General features: G+C 38.0%; 1 protein-coding gene and 1 pseudogene across 1 annotated transcript; both read right to left on the bottom strand.

Moving 5' to 3' along the window:
• Window positions 1-646: 646 nt before the first annotated feature.
• Window positions 647-2,658, bottom strand: LOC122117918 (annotated as a pseudogene).
• Window positions 2,659-12,612: 9,954 nt separating this feature from the next.
• Window positions 12,613-13,563, bottom strand: LOC122117917 (olfactory receptor 2AG1-like). The gene has a single exon (XM_042691784.1). The coding sequence runs from the start codon at window positions 13,561-13,563 to the stop codon at window positions 12,613-12,615; it is 951 nt and encodes a 316-aa protein (XP_042547718.1).

The raw sequence follows: 13,563 nt of genomic DNA, 5'->3' as shown, positions 1-13,563 counted from the left end.
GCCCTGATTGGTTATTTTCTAATAACGATACACAATCTTCACTCTTTCACAAATTAGGAATAACATTTAAATCTATTAATTTGCATAATGTATAATTTTCTTATTAAATTATTTACTGCTTTAATTTTGAAGATATGGATATTTTCTTTATTATAGTAATAGCGTCTTTTGTAAATTTTATTGACATTTTTAAAAATTGTGATGATGAGATTTAAAAAGGAATATGGTAAAATATTTGTACTGAGAAAGAAATCTTCATTTTCCTGTTTTAATTTTACTAACAAGATGGGATATTCCAAAAGTTCTGTTGGTAATAACTCAAGTGTCTTTTGATTTTTCTTTCTAATCTTTTATTTTTTTAATTAGTTTTAAGACACAAAGTTTATAATAAGATTTATTTAGTAACAATTAGCTTTTCTCATAAGTCTGCAGAATTCTTTCACCAAATCTTTATGACTCACTATATCTCATCATTTAAACTCAACTTAAATATTAGCTTGTCCTAATAGACACTAAGTAAACTAATATGCACCCAAATGAAAGTAGGTTTCCACTCATCTTGTTTTGTTTTTCTTTTATGCTTTCTTGTTTTCCTTTTTATGCCTTAGTTTACATCATAACTTCATCATGCCATTCCCATCTAATTCTAATCCCCAAAGCTTGCTCCAAGAATTCTGTGAATGTGTGTGTGTGTGTGTGTGTGTGTGTGTGTATGTGTGGACAACCTAGAGGAAAAATCAACTTTCTGGATTAAAGGAGCTTAACATTTTGAATTAAAGATGTTATGTTTTGCTGAATCACTTGTAAATTCAATGCAACATCTTCTATTATTATCATGGCAATTTTACAATCTGTATTGTGGCTTCATGCTAAGAAGGAATATTAAAAATTTAAAAATGTAGGACTCATAGCTAAAGCTACAGTAATTAAGGGAAATAAAAAGTGAAGTAGCTGATAAAAATGTGATCTTTTATGATAACCTTAGTATGCATGGTTGTACCTTTGAAATAAGAAATGACTGACTATATAAATAAATAGCTAGAAGATTTGTTTTTTTCCTCATTGCAACAATGAGATGTACAAGTTGTTATGTCAAAAACGAATTTTACAACTTTGGTCGGGGGGGGGGGGTAGGGAGGGCTGGGGGTAGGTGGGTGGGAGATGGGAAGGGATGGGAAGGGGAAACAAAGGAGGAGGCAACAATGCTTGATAAGAAATGTACTCATTACCTTGCCCATGTATGTGTAACCCCTCTGTACAGTATTTTCACAATAAAAAGAAGATATATAAAAAAGAAATAGCTAGAAATTTAGAAATAATCAACTGTACAAACTGAAGTATAAAATCTCATAGAAAATATTTTAAAGATGCAAGAGTTTTAACCACAATACGATGTCATATTACCTACTTATATCTTAGAATGACCCATCCCTGTCTCTAGTGTAGCTGGTGCAGAGTATTCAGAGTGAGCCTGAGAAATCCTTTCACAGCTGTTCTTCCCTTAGTTCTTTTTAAATATGGGGATCTAAACCAGGGTCATCCCTGCCACTTCACTGCAATATAATGAATTGAATATACTAGCTACAGTAAGAAATAAAAAAAACAATTTGAAAACTATATGGAACATCCTTAAAAGTGTCTATCATTACAGAAGTGGTAAGTGTGACAATTGAATGGAGAAAAGGAATAGTAACAGGGAAGCTCAATCACTGGAGTGTGAAGGCAGGATGTATTTTCCAAGGACCCTCCTCAAGGCCCCCATGACCTCCTTATTTCTAAGACTGTAGATGAGGGGGTTCAGGGCTGGGGTGACAATCGTGTAGAAAAAGGAGAGGATGTTGTCTTGTTTAGGACTATGGAAGGAAATGGGCAGGACATAAACAAATGTAGCAGGGCCATAATACATCCCAACCACAGCCAGGTGGGAGGAGCAGGTGACAAGGGCTTTCTTCCTCCCCTCATTTGAGGGCATGTGGAGCACAGTGAAGAGAATCAGTGTGTAGGAGACCAGAATGGCAGCAAGTGGGGGGATCAGGAACATCATACCCATCAAATAAACTGCGAGCTCATATCTAGAGGTGTCTGCACAGGCCAGCTTGAGCAGAGGTGGGATCTCACAGAACAGATGTTTTACCAGCCGGAATTTGCAGAAGGGATAGTGCATAGTGTAACTGGTATATACGATGGCACTCAGAGATGCCACAATCCATGTTGTCATCACCATGAACCAAAGGACTTTTGGACTTATGAAAGTTGTGTAGTTGAGAGGATGACAAATGGCCACATACCTGTCATAGGCCATAAAAGCTAGAAGGAGGTCCTCAGCCCCACCCAGAATCAGTTCGAGCAACATCTGAAGGGCACAGCCTCCAAAGGAGATGGTGTTATCTCCACGCAGAAAATCCATGATGGCTTTGGGGGCTATGCTATAACTGATGTGAGGAGAAGGTCAATGAGAGAGAGCTGCCGAAGCAGGAGGTACATGGGCACGTGGAGCTTCACATCCATTGTGATGAGCAGGAGCAGCAGTCCATTGCTGGTCAGAGACAGTGTGTACAAGACTGTCATTGTGGCACAGAGCAGTTCAGGAAACCTGCTGTCATTCAGAATGCCCACCAAGATGAAGCTGCTTCCCAAGGTGGAGTTCCAGACCTCCATTCTGTGTGTTCTTTGTAGTTGTCTAGAATCAGATATCTAGTGGAAGTTCTTTTAAGGGATTTCAATCAATATTTGAAGAAACTCGGACTAACTAGGGGTAGCCAACAGAAATCCCATGGAATATCTATTCATCCCTTATTTCGTCATGTGCTTTCTGATATTCTCTATGTTTTCAGTGAATTATAATGATCTTTTACTTAAATGGATCACAGATATGTTGACTGCTAACCATGTAATGTGTCATATATATAAAGCATCAAGTAAAATACACGCAGACATACTACTTAAAGAGAAAGAAAACATCCCTCAATTAATAATTATGCAATAAACCTGACGTTGATATAAAATCTAGATGTTTCCATTCTTGAAATCTCCTTGGGAGTACAATTAATTTTAAAAATTTGGTTCATGTAAAACTCTTTGTCATGTTCTTCCTAGACCTGATGTCTAACTTTATTCTCTGGTCTTCAAGTGGTTAGCTTCCTCCACATAGGAATCTCTTGGCTTTGGTCACATGATCTCTTGCAGTCTTCAAATATACTCCTCTTCTTAATGGTTGTACTGTTGGTCTGCATAAGATAAAGTAATTTTGGACCAAAATAAATGGATGAGTGAGTGAGGTAATATTTTTTTGTTGTTGTTGGTCTTGGGGCTTGAACTCTGGGCTTCGGTGCTGTCCCTGAGCTCTTCAGCTCAAGGCAAGTGCTCTACAGCTTGAGCCACAGCACCACTTCCAATTTTCTAGTCGTTTATTGGAGATAAGAGTCTCACGGACTTTCCTGCTCAGGCTGGCTTTGAACCGCAACCCTCAGATTTCAGCCTCCTGAGTAGCTAGGATTACAGGCATGAGCCACTGGCACCCAGCTGAGTGAAATAAATTTAAGTAATAAATTGTTAGAAACCAGGCAAAATTACTTAACTTCTTAAGATAGTGGTAAGATATTTACTCAGCAGCAGCAGAGATAAGAAATGACAGTATTTCTGGAGGCCTTGTACCAGTTTCTGGTAGTAAAGAGTAGTATTTAAGGCATCAGTTTCATAGTATAGACATTGTAGGAATGGCAAAACCCATCTCTCTACCTGAGAGTCACACCACCATTTAAGAAATGAAATATAGATTTTTTTCCCCTCACAAGTCTTATTAATATGTGGAAAGATGCTATACTGAGGACACTGATTCTAAATGATAGTACTGATGGAAGGGTTTGAATTGGAACAACATAGGGCAAGTTATATATATATATATATATATATATATATATATATATATTTATACATGTGTGTGGGCACATGCATGTGTGTGTGTGTGTGTGTGTGTGTGTGTGTGAAAGCATCCACTAAACTTGCTCTTCATAAATGCATTTCTAGATGTCTAGAGGCACTGTAGAAGAAAAATGAAAAGTATTCACTAATTTTTTTATCTCTCCTTTGTATGTATATACATATAGGCCCAAATGTATATATGTGTATGTATACATATGTGTGGACACATATACACACGTATCATCTGAGAGAAGCCAGTAGATATACCTTGGGTGTACAGAGGATGAGCCTCTTCTTGTAAAGTGTTGGTGGAGTAAGGAAGGTCAGGAAGGAGGAGCTTCACACTGACTGTACTCAGACACTGAGAATACTAGAAGACCATAGGTTCATGGAAATGCTTACTCTTTACAGTAAAGCTAAAATTCAAAAGCATATTTTATTAATTGTATTGTTTGATATTGCTGAGTATATTAAATACATAATGTATGGCATTTATAAGTCTGCACCATCATGCCTGTTATTGATTGACATTTATGAGACATTTTTAGTAGAGGTGTGTAGGAGAGAAACTTGAACTAATGTACTGATAGGGTTATGGGATAAGCCTCATTTGAGGTACTATTCAAAGAGCTCTTATCAGACTACTAGTCTAGGGAAATGCAGATGCACCAAAAATAAGTACTAAGATTTTTTTTTAAACCAGTGGTGGGGCGTGAACTTGGAGCCCTGGTGTGTGCTTGGCTCATTTGCTCATGCTGGTATTCTACCTGTTCTGTCATAATTCCAGACCAGCTTTTCACTGTCTAATTGAGTCTTGTGGACTTTTTTTTGTCTAGGTTAGCTTCAAATCATATTTCTTGAGGTGTACACCTTTTCAGAAGCTAGGACTTACAGGCATGAGCCATGTGGACCCAGAATGCAATGAGAATTTTACCCAAAAACCATTATTAGGAATTCTAGAAACCTAGGTCTGGCCAATAGTACTCAATATTGCAGCTGCCCACTCCTGCATGAGGTACAGAGATGCCTGCACCAATACAGGTACATGTGCTGTAATCAATCACCTGTACAATCAAGCACAAGTACAGATGGGAGCGAGTGTGCTCTAAAGTCTGAGAAACGAGATGGTCTGAGAGCAGGACAGTGATTCTTGGCCCTGTTACCCAAGATTCACTGCCTCCACACACTTTCTAGGGTCAAACACATAACCCTTACCTCTAAAGAGGAAAGATACAGACTTCAGCTCACACCCATGTCCTGGGAGTCATTTGTAAGGTGAAGAGGCTAAAGATGCTGAGGAAAGAGAAGGTGCTTCTTCTGAGGGCACGGGTATGGATGGGCATGGCTGCCACTAGGATGAGGGGTCAAAGGCACCTGCTGTGTCCACCATGGCCAGTCCTCTCTGAGGAAAAGGATGGATGCAGGTAATGATCTGAGAATCCAGGCAGGTGGCTGGGGAAGCCCAAAGTTGATTCTCTCAGAATGTCCTCATCCAATCTCTGTTCCCAGCTCTGCACTATTTATGGTCGAGGATGAGTCCATGTGCCCAGTCTTTCATATTCCCTCCCAGCTGCAGTCACTAATGACAGAGGTGGCTGGTAGGACTTTTGGAAAGGAGAATGGTCAGGGATACTCAAAGGAAGCCTTCCATTGTTTATTATTACTGTGTCAGAGGAGGAGGGACTCTGGCCTTGTCCTGGGGGACTTCTCACTGTCTCCTTCTCCCTGGTGACATGGGCTCCCAAGAAAACCCTTCTCCTAGAAGCTGGGTTTTAATGAGTCTCTCTGGGCTGATGCCCTTGCGGTATACCTTCTAAAATAGAATGTTTGTTTACAAACATCACTATGAAATTAGCTCTGACTTGCTGAATGGTTTTGTCCTTTTTGATCTGGCTAAGGATGGCACTAACCAAGGAAATAACTTCAACCCCTGGCCCTTTAGGATGGGTCTCTGTCCATCATTCTAAGACATATGGAGACTTATGTCCGTTGGTGCTCTAGTCTCCTTATACATATGCATACATCTCTCTCTACCTGTCTCTCTCTGTCTCTCTCTCATGTGTGTGTGATGGTACTGTTATTGGAACTTAGGGTCTTGATGCTGTCCCTTCCTAATCTGGTGCTCTCCCACTACAGGTAAGAGTCCCATGGAGTTTCCTTCACAGAATAGCATTGCAAGCAGATCTGAGACCTCAGCTTCCAGAATAGCAGCTAGGATTACAGGTGTGATCTACCAGTTCCAGTAGGATTGCTGTTCTGTTTCTAACTTAGTCTCTATCCTGTCAGGTAGCTGATTTCTTAAGAGGTTTTTTTTAAGGTTATTGCCAAGTTGGACATGGCCCATGATCTTTGTGCACCATTTTGAATCAATTTGATTGCCATTGACAATAGTTTCAGAAAGTTTTTATATTAAGGCTCAGAGATGTGCACAAATTACAATAGGGTCATCTTGATAGAGAACATTTTTTTCTAATAACCTACTATAGTCATTATCAGGTCTTTGTGTCATGTTCACCCTTTTCTGAGCATTAGCCTTCATGTGTGCTCTGACATGTGTCATTAGGCTTTGTATGTATTAATATTTAGTATTTCACATGGGATTATTGCAGAGTCCTTAAAATTCAAATATAAGAATATGATTCCCTAAGAGGGAGCCGTTGTTGACATCTAAAATTTTTATTATAGTTTTGTCTCACTGGAAATTGAAGTAAACCACCTATTTTTCATTCTTCTTGATAAACAAAAAACCCCAGAAGAAATAGTAAGAATGCCATTTTCTGTTTTCCTAAGCTTGTTATGTTCGTACATCTATAAAGGGTGTTCAGGTTTGGTGTGGGTATTATATTTCAGCATTATCAAATGCACACACATGACCCAAGGGAAAACCCGGGAGTCAGTGAGGGAAGGGGTGATGTGATCCAAAAACACATGTTCTCATCATCTGACTTAAGTAACTGTAATCCCACTGGACATGACATTTATAATTACAAGAAAGTTTTAACTTAAAAAATGCACTCACATATCAAAACAAAGTATAACAGTACACCATATAATGTCTATTTTTATGTATCACTTACACATAGACTTAAATTTGAGAAGAGAAGCAGAAGACCAAAAAATTTGTTTTGTGACTAACATATAGGCTCTGCTATTCTGAAGAGGATCTGGTTCTCTGGAAATTTGGTCATTGCTTTCCTCGTGCTTTTCAATTTTCCTCCAAATAAATTAGAACTAAAACTACTTCATTTGTAACACTAAAAGAATTTTGAGCTGGGAAGGTGGCTCAGTGGTAGAGCGCTTGCCTTGCATGCATGAGGCCCTGGGTTCGATTCCTCATCACCACATAAGCAGAAAAAACTGGAAGTGGTGCTGTGGAGCTAGCCTTGAGCTGGAGAGCTGAGGGACAGTGCCCAGGCCCAGAGTTCAGAACGGACCATAAAGAAATTCTACTTAAGTAATTCTATTGAAGTTGAAAATACAAGAATAGTTTCCAGAGCCTTGGTAAATGAGGGGCAGGGGAAAGACAGAGAACTCTTGTTCTGGGGTATTGAGATGTGGTTAGATAGGAACAAGAAGGTCTAGTGTGCTATTCCATAGTAGAGTGACAGTAGATAGGAGTCATGGACAATGTATTCACAAGAAGATTGAAAGGATTCTGAACAGGGTGACATGAAACAATGAGAGGAAGTGGAGGTGTGGTTCAAGTAGTAGAGCTCCAGCTTTGGGCTACATAGTGAATTGCATGTGGCAAGCTCCTTTGTTCTCAGTGTACGAATGCTTAGAGTGCTGTTTAGTTAATCACCTCCAAGTGTAACTATTGGACTTTTACTATCTATTGGATTAACTTGTAGATTTATAGTCTATTCTAGTTATTACAAATGAGAGAAACCATGTACCCTATGTAATTTGGGTCTGGCTTACTTTGCTTAATATAAATTTTTTTCAAGCATTCACACACTGAGAACAAAGGATATTCTTAAGAGAGGTCTACAATGGCTCAATACCTATGTGTATATGATCATATAAAATTGTGCATATTCTGATGTTAAGCGAAATGAACCTCAAGATAGGAACACAAGAGATTTTATCTTTCTTGCTGTTCTTTTTAATGTACTTATAATGTTCTATGTGATTTTTTTGTTTCTTTTGTATGATCTTCCCACATGGTATAACCACTGTTGTATCTAATTCCCGTGTCCTGCATCTTGTATATACTTTTATCTAATTTGGGGAGTGGAGGGGAAATAACAAAATGCTGAAATAATGTTACAGGATGACCCATTGTAACAATGAGTTGCACAAGACACTATGTTGAAAATGAACTTTACAACTTTGTGGGAAGAGGGAGTTGTTGGGGAGATGGGGAGGAAAAGGATGATAGGGAAAAAACAAAGGAGGGGGTAGCAATGCTTGATAAGAAATGGACTCATTACCTTGCTCATGTAACTGTAAAGCCTCTGTACAGTATCTTTACAATAAAAATACATATATAATAAAAAAAACCTAAAAATATGTTTATTGAAATAAATTCCAAGAAATGGAAATGAGGATTTTTTATTTTACTGTTTGCAGTTATTTCTTTTTCTTTTTTTTCCCTCCTTTGCTTTATTCCCTGTTGTCATCATATTGATTTCTGTACCCTTTTTCTTCTCTATAAATTTATCTGATTTGGAGAGGGCAAGGGAAATCACAGAAATGGTGGGACAAATGGTGAACCAATTCAATGATACTCACAAGACATTATGTTGGAAGTGAACTTTACAAGTTTGGGGGTGGGATGTTGGGGGAAAAGTGGGAGAAAATGAGGGAGGGGTAACACTGTTCAAAAAGAAATGCATTCATTACCTTACTTATGTGGCTGTAACCTCTATATACATCACCTTTACAATAAAATTGAATTAAAAAACAAAGTGGCAAACTCTATGTTCAAAACCCAGTAGTGTCAGAAATTGTATAGTTTATTTTCAACATAGTGGCTAGTGGGCATTGTAAGGTCCATTCCTGGACTGCGAACAGACCTCGCCCAGTACCTGCGTTACCTAGGCAACTGGGATACCTGGAAGAGGTCACATCCGCATCCGCTGAGGTCACATCTTAACCTGATGTGGCCACACCTTTCTCCCACCTGATCCCACTTCCCTTTACCTGGACACACCCTTCCCCACCCCCTACCCTATATAAGGCCTAAACCGCGGCCAGACCGCCCTCTTTTCCTTTTGCCAGCCGCGTGGAGTGCCAACCTTGCCTGGTCCCAACAGGTCCACTGAATAAACCTACCCCTTACCTGAATACCACGTGCGTGGTGCAGTTCTTACTCGGTCACCTCTTTTTAAAAACCTAACAGGCATCACTGTTGCATTTGTCCCACCATTTCTGTCTTCTTCCCTTACCCTCTACAAAACATATAAATTTACAAACAAGACAAAGAGTACAGAAAACAAAAACAACAACAAGGGAAAAAAGAAAAACCTTTTGCTTCCATTTCTTGGAGTTCATTTTGACAAATATCATTTTATATGATCATATGCACATAGCTATTGAGCCCTTGTAATCCTTTCTGAAGAATAACCTCCTTTGTATTTTTTTTTTTTTTACCATCCAGTGTGTTTACATGTAGATTTACAGGCACATTCTAGTTACAGGAAATGAGGGAAATCACACAATCTGGTGTTTTTGGTTCTGTCTTACTTCACTTGGTATAATTTTTCCCAAGCCTTCCCATTTCCTTAGAATAATGTTACATTATCATTCTTTCTGATGGAAGTGTAGAATTCTCTTGTATACCATATTTTCTTGATCCATTCATCCACTAAGGGACATATGGGTTGATTCCATATCTTGGTGATGGTAAACAATTCCTTGTTTGTATTCTATTGGAGAAATGCCCAGGAGTAAAATTGCTGGGTCATAGGGAACCTCTATGTTTAGTCTTGTTTGTCTTTTTAATACATTTTTTTAATTGTAAAACTAGTGTGCAGATGGGTTAGTTACATGAGTAAGGTAATGAGTACATTTCCTATCAAGCATTGTTACCTCCTCCTTTGTTTATCTCCTACTATCCCTGGAGGGGAAGGAAAAAACAAAATGCTTAAATAGGGATACAGATTGACCTATTGTAACAATGATATGTACAAGACACTATGTTGAATATGTTTAGTCTTTTGAGGAATCTTCATACTGCTTTCCAGAGTGGTTGGACAAGTTTACATATCCACCAGCAGTGACATAGAGCTTCCTTTTGGTCACATCCCCTCTAACGTCTGTTATTATTTGTTTTCTTGATAATGACCATTCTAACTGGGGTGAGATGGAATCTTAATGTTAAGGCCAGATACCATGGAAAGATTTCAGGAAGCAGTAGGAGAAAGAGCAGGGTTCCTAGGCATGGGTTGAAACTTCTTAAGTAAAGATCTAGAATCACAACAAAAAAAGGAAAACTAGATAAATGGTATTGCAAAAAACTGAAGAATTTCTGCTTGGCACAGGAGATAGCTAACAAGATAAATAGAAAGCCCACAAAATGGGAAGATGATTTTTATTATCTAGACAAGGGCATCATATCTAAAATATACTTAGAGCTCAAAAAACTAAATGTTCTAAAAATAAACCCCCAAAGAAACAACAATCCCATTAATAAATGGGCTAATGACTTAAAAAGAGACTTCTCAAAAGAACTAAGACTAGCAATACACATAAAGAAATGTTCAATATCTTTGGCCATGAAAGAAATATTTAATGTTTTACATGTGTGTGTTGATGTGTTTATATTAAAGAGCAATAGTAACCCTTGAACATATGACTGGTGCTTTTTCTTAGAAAAAAAATTTTGAATAGAATTATCTAAATCAAGGCTTAAATCAACTGAACATTCTTTAATTAAAGGAAACTTGATTCTTTTCTTTTTTTTTATTGTGAAAATACCGTACAGAGGGGTTACAATTACATGGGCAAGATAATGAGTACATTTCTTATCAACTTGATTATTTTTTAACAGCGATAAACATTTTATGTTATCTAACAAGTTTTTAATAATTTATTAGGAATAATATTTAAACCTGTTTTTATTTGTACAATGCATAATTTTCTTATTAAATCCTTTAGTTTGTAGTTTGAAGATACGGATATTCATTCTTATAGTAATAAATTATTTTGTAAATTTCTTATTTGTCATTTTTTAAATAATGTTGATGGGGATTTAAATAGAAAAAAACTAGTAAAATACTAGCACAGTGAAATGTATATTTGTTTTCTTGTATTAATATTACTAGTAGGATATAATATTACATATGGTCTGTCAGTAATAATTTATGTATTTCTTGTTTTTTTCTCTCTAATTGTTTTACATTTTATAATTTTTTTTTGTCAGTAGTGGGGTTTGAACTCTGGGCCTGGGCACTGTCCTTTAGCTCTTCAGCTCAAAGCTAGCACTTTACCACTTGAGCCACAGTGCCACTTTCAGTTTTCTTAGTGGTTTATTGGTGATAAGAGTCTCATGGCCTTTCCTGCCCGGGTTGCTTTTGAACCTCGATCTTCAGATCTTAGCCTCTTCAGTAGCTAGGATTACAGGCAGGAACCACCACACCCAGCATATAAAGTATTCTAAAGCACTTAGTCCATAATCATTCTTACTTAGTACTGATTACATTTTCTCGTATGTCCACAGAATTCATTGTTCGTTTGTTTTTTTGCCAAATTTGTATGACTTACTACATATCATCATTTAAACTCAGCTTAAATATTAGCTTGTCATACAATTTACCAATCTAAGTAACATACACCAAAACCTAAGCATGTTACCATGCATCTGGTTTTATTTCATTATCATAATCATGATAGAAAACTTTCCTTTTTATGCCTTAGTTTACATCATTATTTCCTTACTTCATTCTTATCTAATTCTATTACTAAAACCTCTCTCCAAAAATCCTGTGAAAGTGAGTGTATGTGTGTTTGTGTGTGTGTGTGTGTGTGTGTGTGTGTGTGTGTGTTGACAACCTAGAAGAAAACACCAATATCTTGGTTAAAAAGACTTTAACATTTTGATTTAAAGTGATCATGTTTTGCTAAGTAACCTGTAAATCAATTGCAGCAGCCTCTATTATTAATGTGGTATTTTCAAAACTGGATTGTGCTTGCTGATAAGAAGGAATATTAATAATTAAGAAACTTGTAAAAGTAAAAAAGCTAAAGTTACAAAATTTAGGGAAATAGAAGAGTGAGGTAATTGATAAAATTTAACATTGTGATAAATTTAGTGTGAATGGAAGCCATGTTGAAATAAGACATGACTAATTACATAGTAAAAAAAAAAATTAGAAACAACCATACTAACTGAACTATCAATTCCTTTAGAAAACATTTTAAGAATCAAATTATTTAAGCCAAGTTCTATGTCATATTGTCTATTTATCATAGTATGATGGATCCCCTCCCTGTCAACCACATAGTATAGATGATGCAGAGTACTTAACTAGAGTGAGTCTTACAGATCCCTTCACAGCTGTTCTTCCCCAAGTTCTTTTTGAATGAGGGGATTCCAAACCTACGATCATCCCTGCCAGTTCACTTCAATGTAATGACTTTGAATATACTAGCTACAGTAAGAGATAAAGGAATCTTCACCAGTGTCTATTATTATAGAAGTGGTAAGTGGAGAAATTGATGGAGAAAAGGAATAGTAACAGGGAAGTTCTAAGTGCTGGAGTGTGAAGGTAGGATATATCTTCCAAGGACCCTCCTCAAGGCTCCCATGACCTCCTTATTTCTAAGGCTATAGATGAGAGGGTTCAGGGCTGGGGTAACAATTGTGTAGAAAAAGGAGAGGATGTTGTCTTGTTTGGGATTATGGAAGGAAATAGGCAGGGCATAAACAAAGGTGCCAGGGCCAAAGTACATCCCAACCACAGCCAGGTGGGAAGAGCAGGTAAGAAGGGCTTTCTTTCTCCCCTCATTGGATGGCATGCAAAACACAGTGAAGAGAATGAGTGTGTAGGAGACCAGAACTGTAGCAAGTGGGGGAATCAGGAACATCACACCCATCACAAAAAACATGAGCTCAAATCTAGAGGTCTCTGCACATGCCAACTTCAGCAGAGGTGGGATCTCACAGAACAGATGTTTTACCAGCCGGGATTTGCAGAAGGGATAGTGCATAGTGTAACTGGTATATACGATGGCACTCAGGGATGCCACAATCCATGTTGTCATCACCATAAACAAAAGGACTTTTGGACTCATAAAGGTTGTGTAGTTGAGAGGATGACAAATGGCCACATACCTGTCATAGGCCATAAAAGGTAGAAGCAGGTCCTCTGCTGCACCCAGCATCAGTTCCAGCAACATCTGAAGGGCACAGCCTCCAAAGGAGATGGTGTTATCTCCACGCAGGAAATCTGTGATGGCCTTGGGGGCTATAACTGATGTGAGGAGAAGGTCAATGAGAGAGAGCTGTCTAAGCAGGAGGTACATGGGCACGTGGAGCTTCACATCCATTGTGATGAGCAGGAGCAGCAGCCCATTGCTGGTCAAAGACAGCGTGTATAGGACTGTCATTGTGGCACAGAGCAGTTCAGGAAATCTGCTGTCATTCAGAATGCCTACCAAGATGAAGCTGCTTCCCAAGGTAGAATTCCAGGCCTCCAT

This window comes from Dipodomys spectabilis, unplaced genomic scaffold, assembly GCF_019054845.1.
Source record: "Dipodomys spectabilis isolate Male_0828 unplaced genomic scaffold, ASM1905484v1 ptg000145l, whole genome shotgun sequence".
Classification (NCBI taxonomy): domain Eukaryota; kingdom Metazoa; phylum Chordata; class Mammalia; order Rodentia; family Heteromyidae; genus Dipodomys; species Dipodomys spectabilis.
The sequence above is the reverse complement of the archived record's forward strand: the minus strand, read 5'-3'. Positions and strand labels throughout refer to the sequence as shown.

What these genes read in the sequence shown, in the direction of transcription:
- LOC122117917 (XM_042691784.1), bottom strand. Translation starts at nt 13,563, where the DNA reads ATGGAGGCCTGGAATTCTACCTTGGGAAGCAGCTTCATCTTGGTAGGC.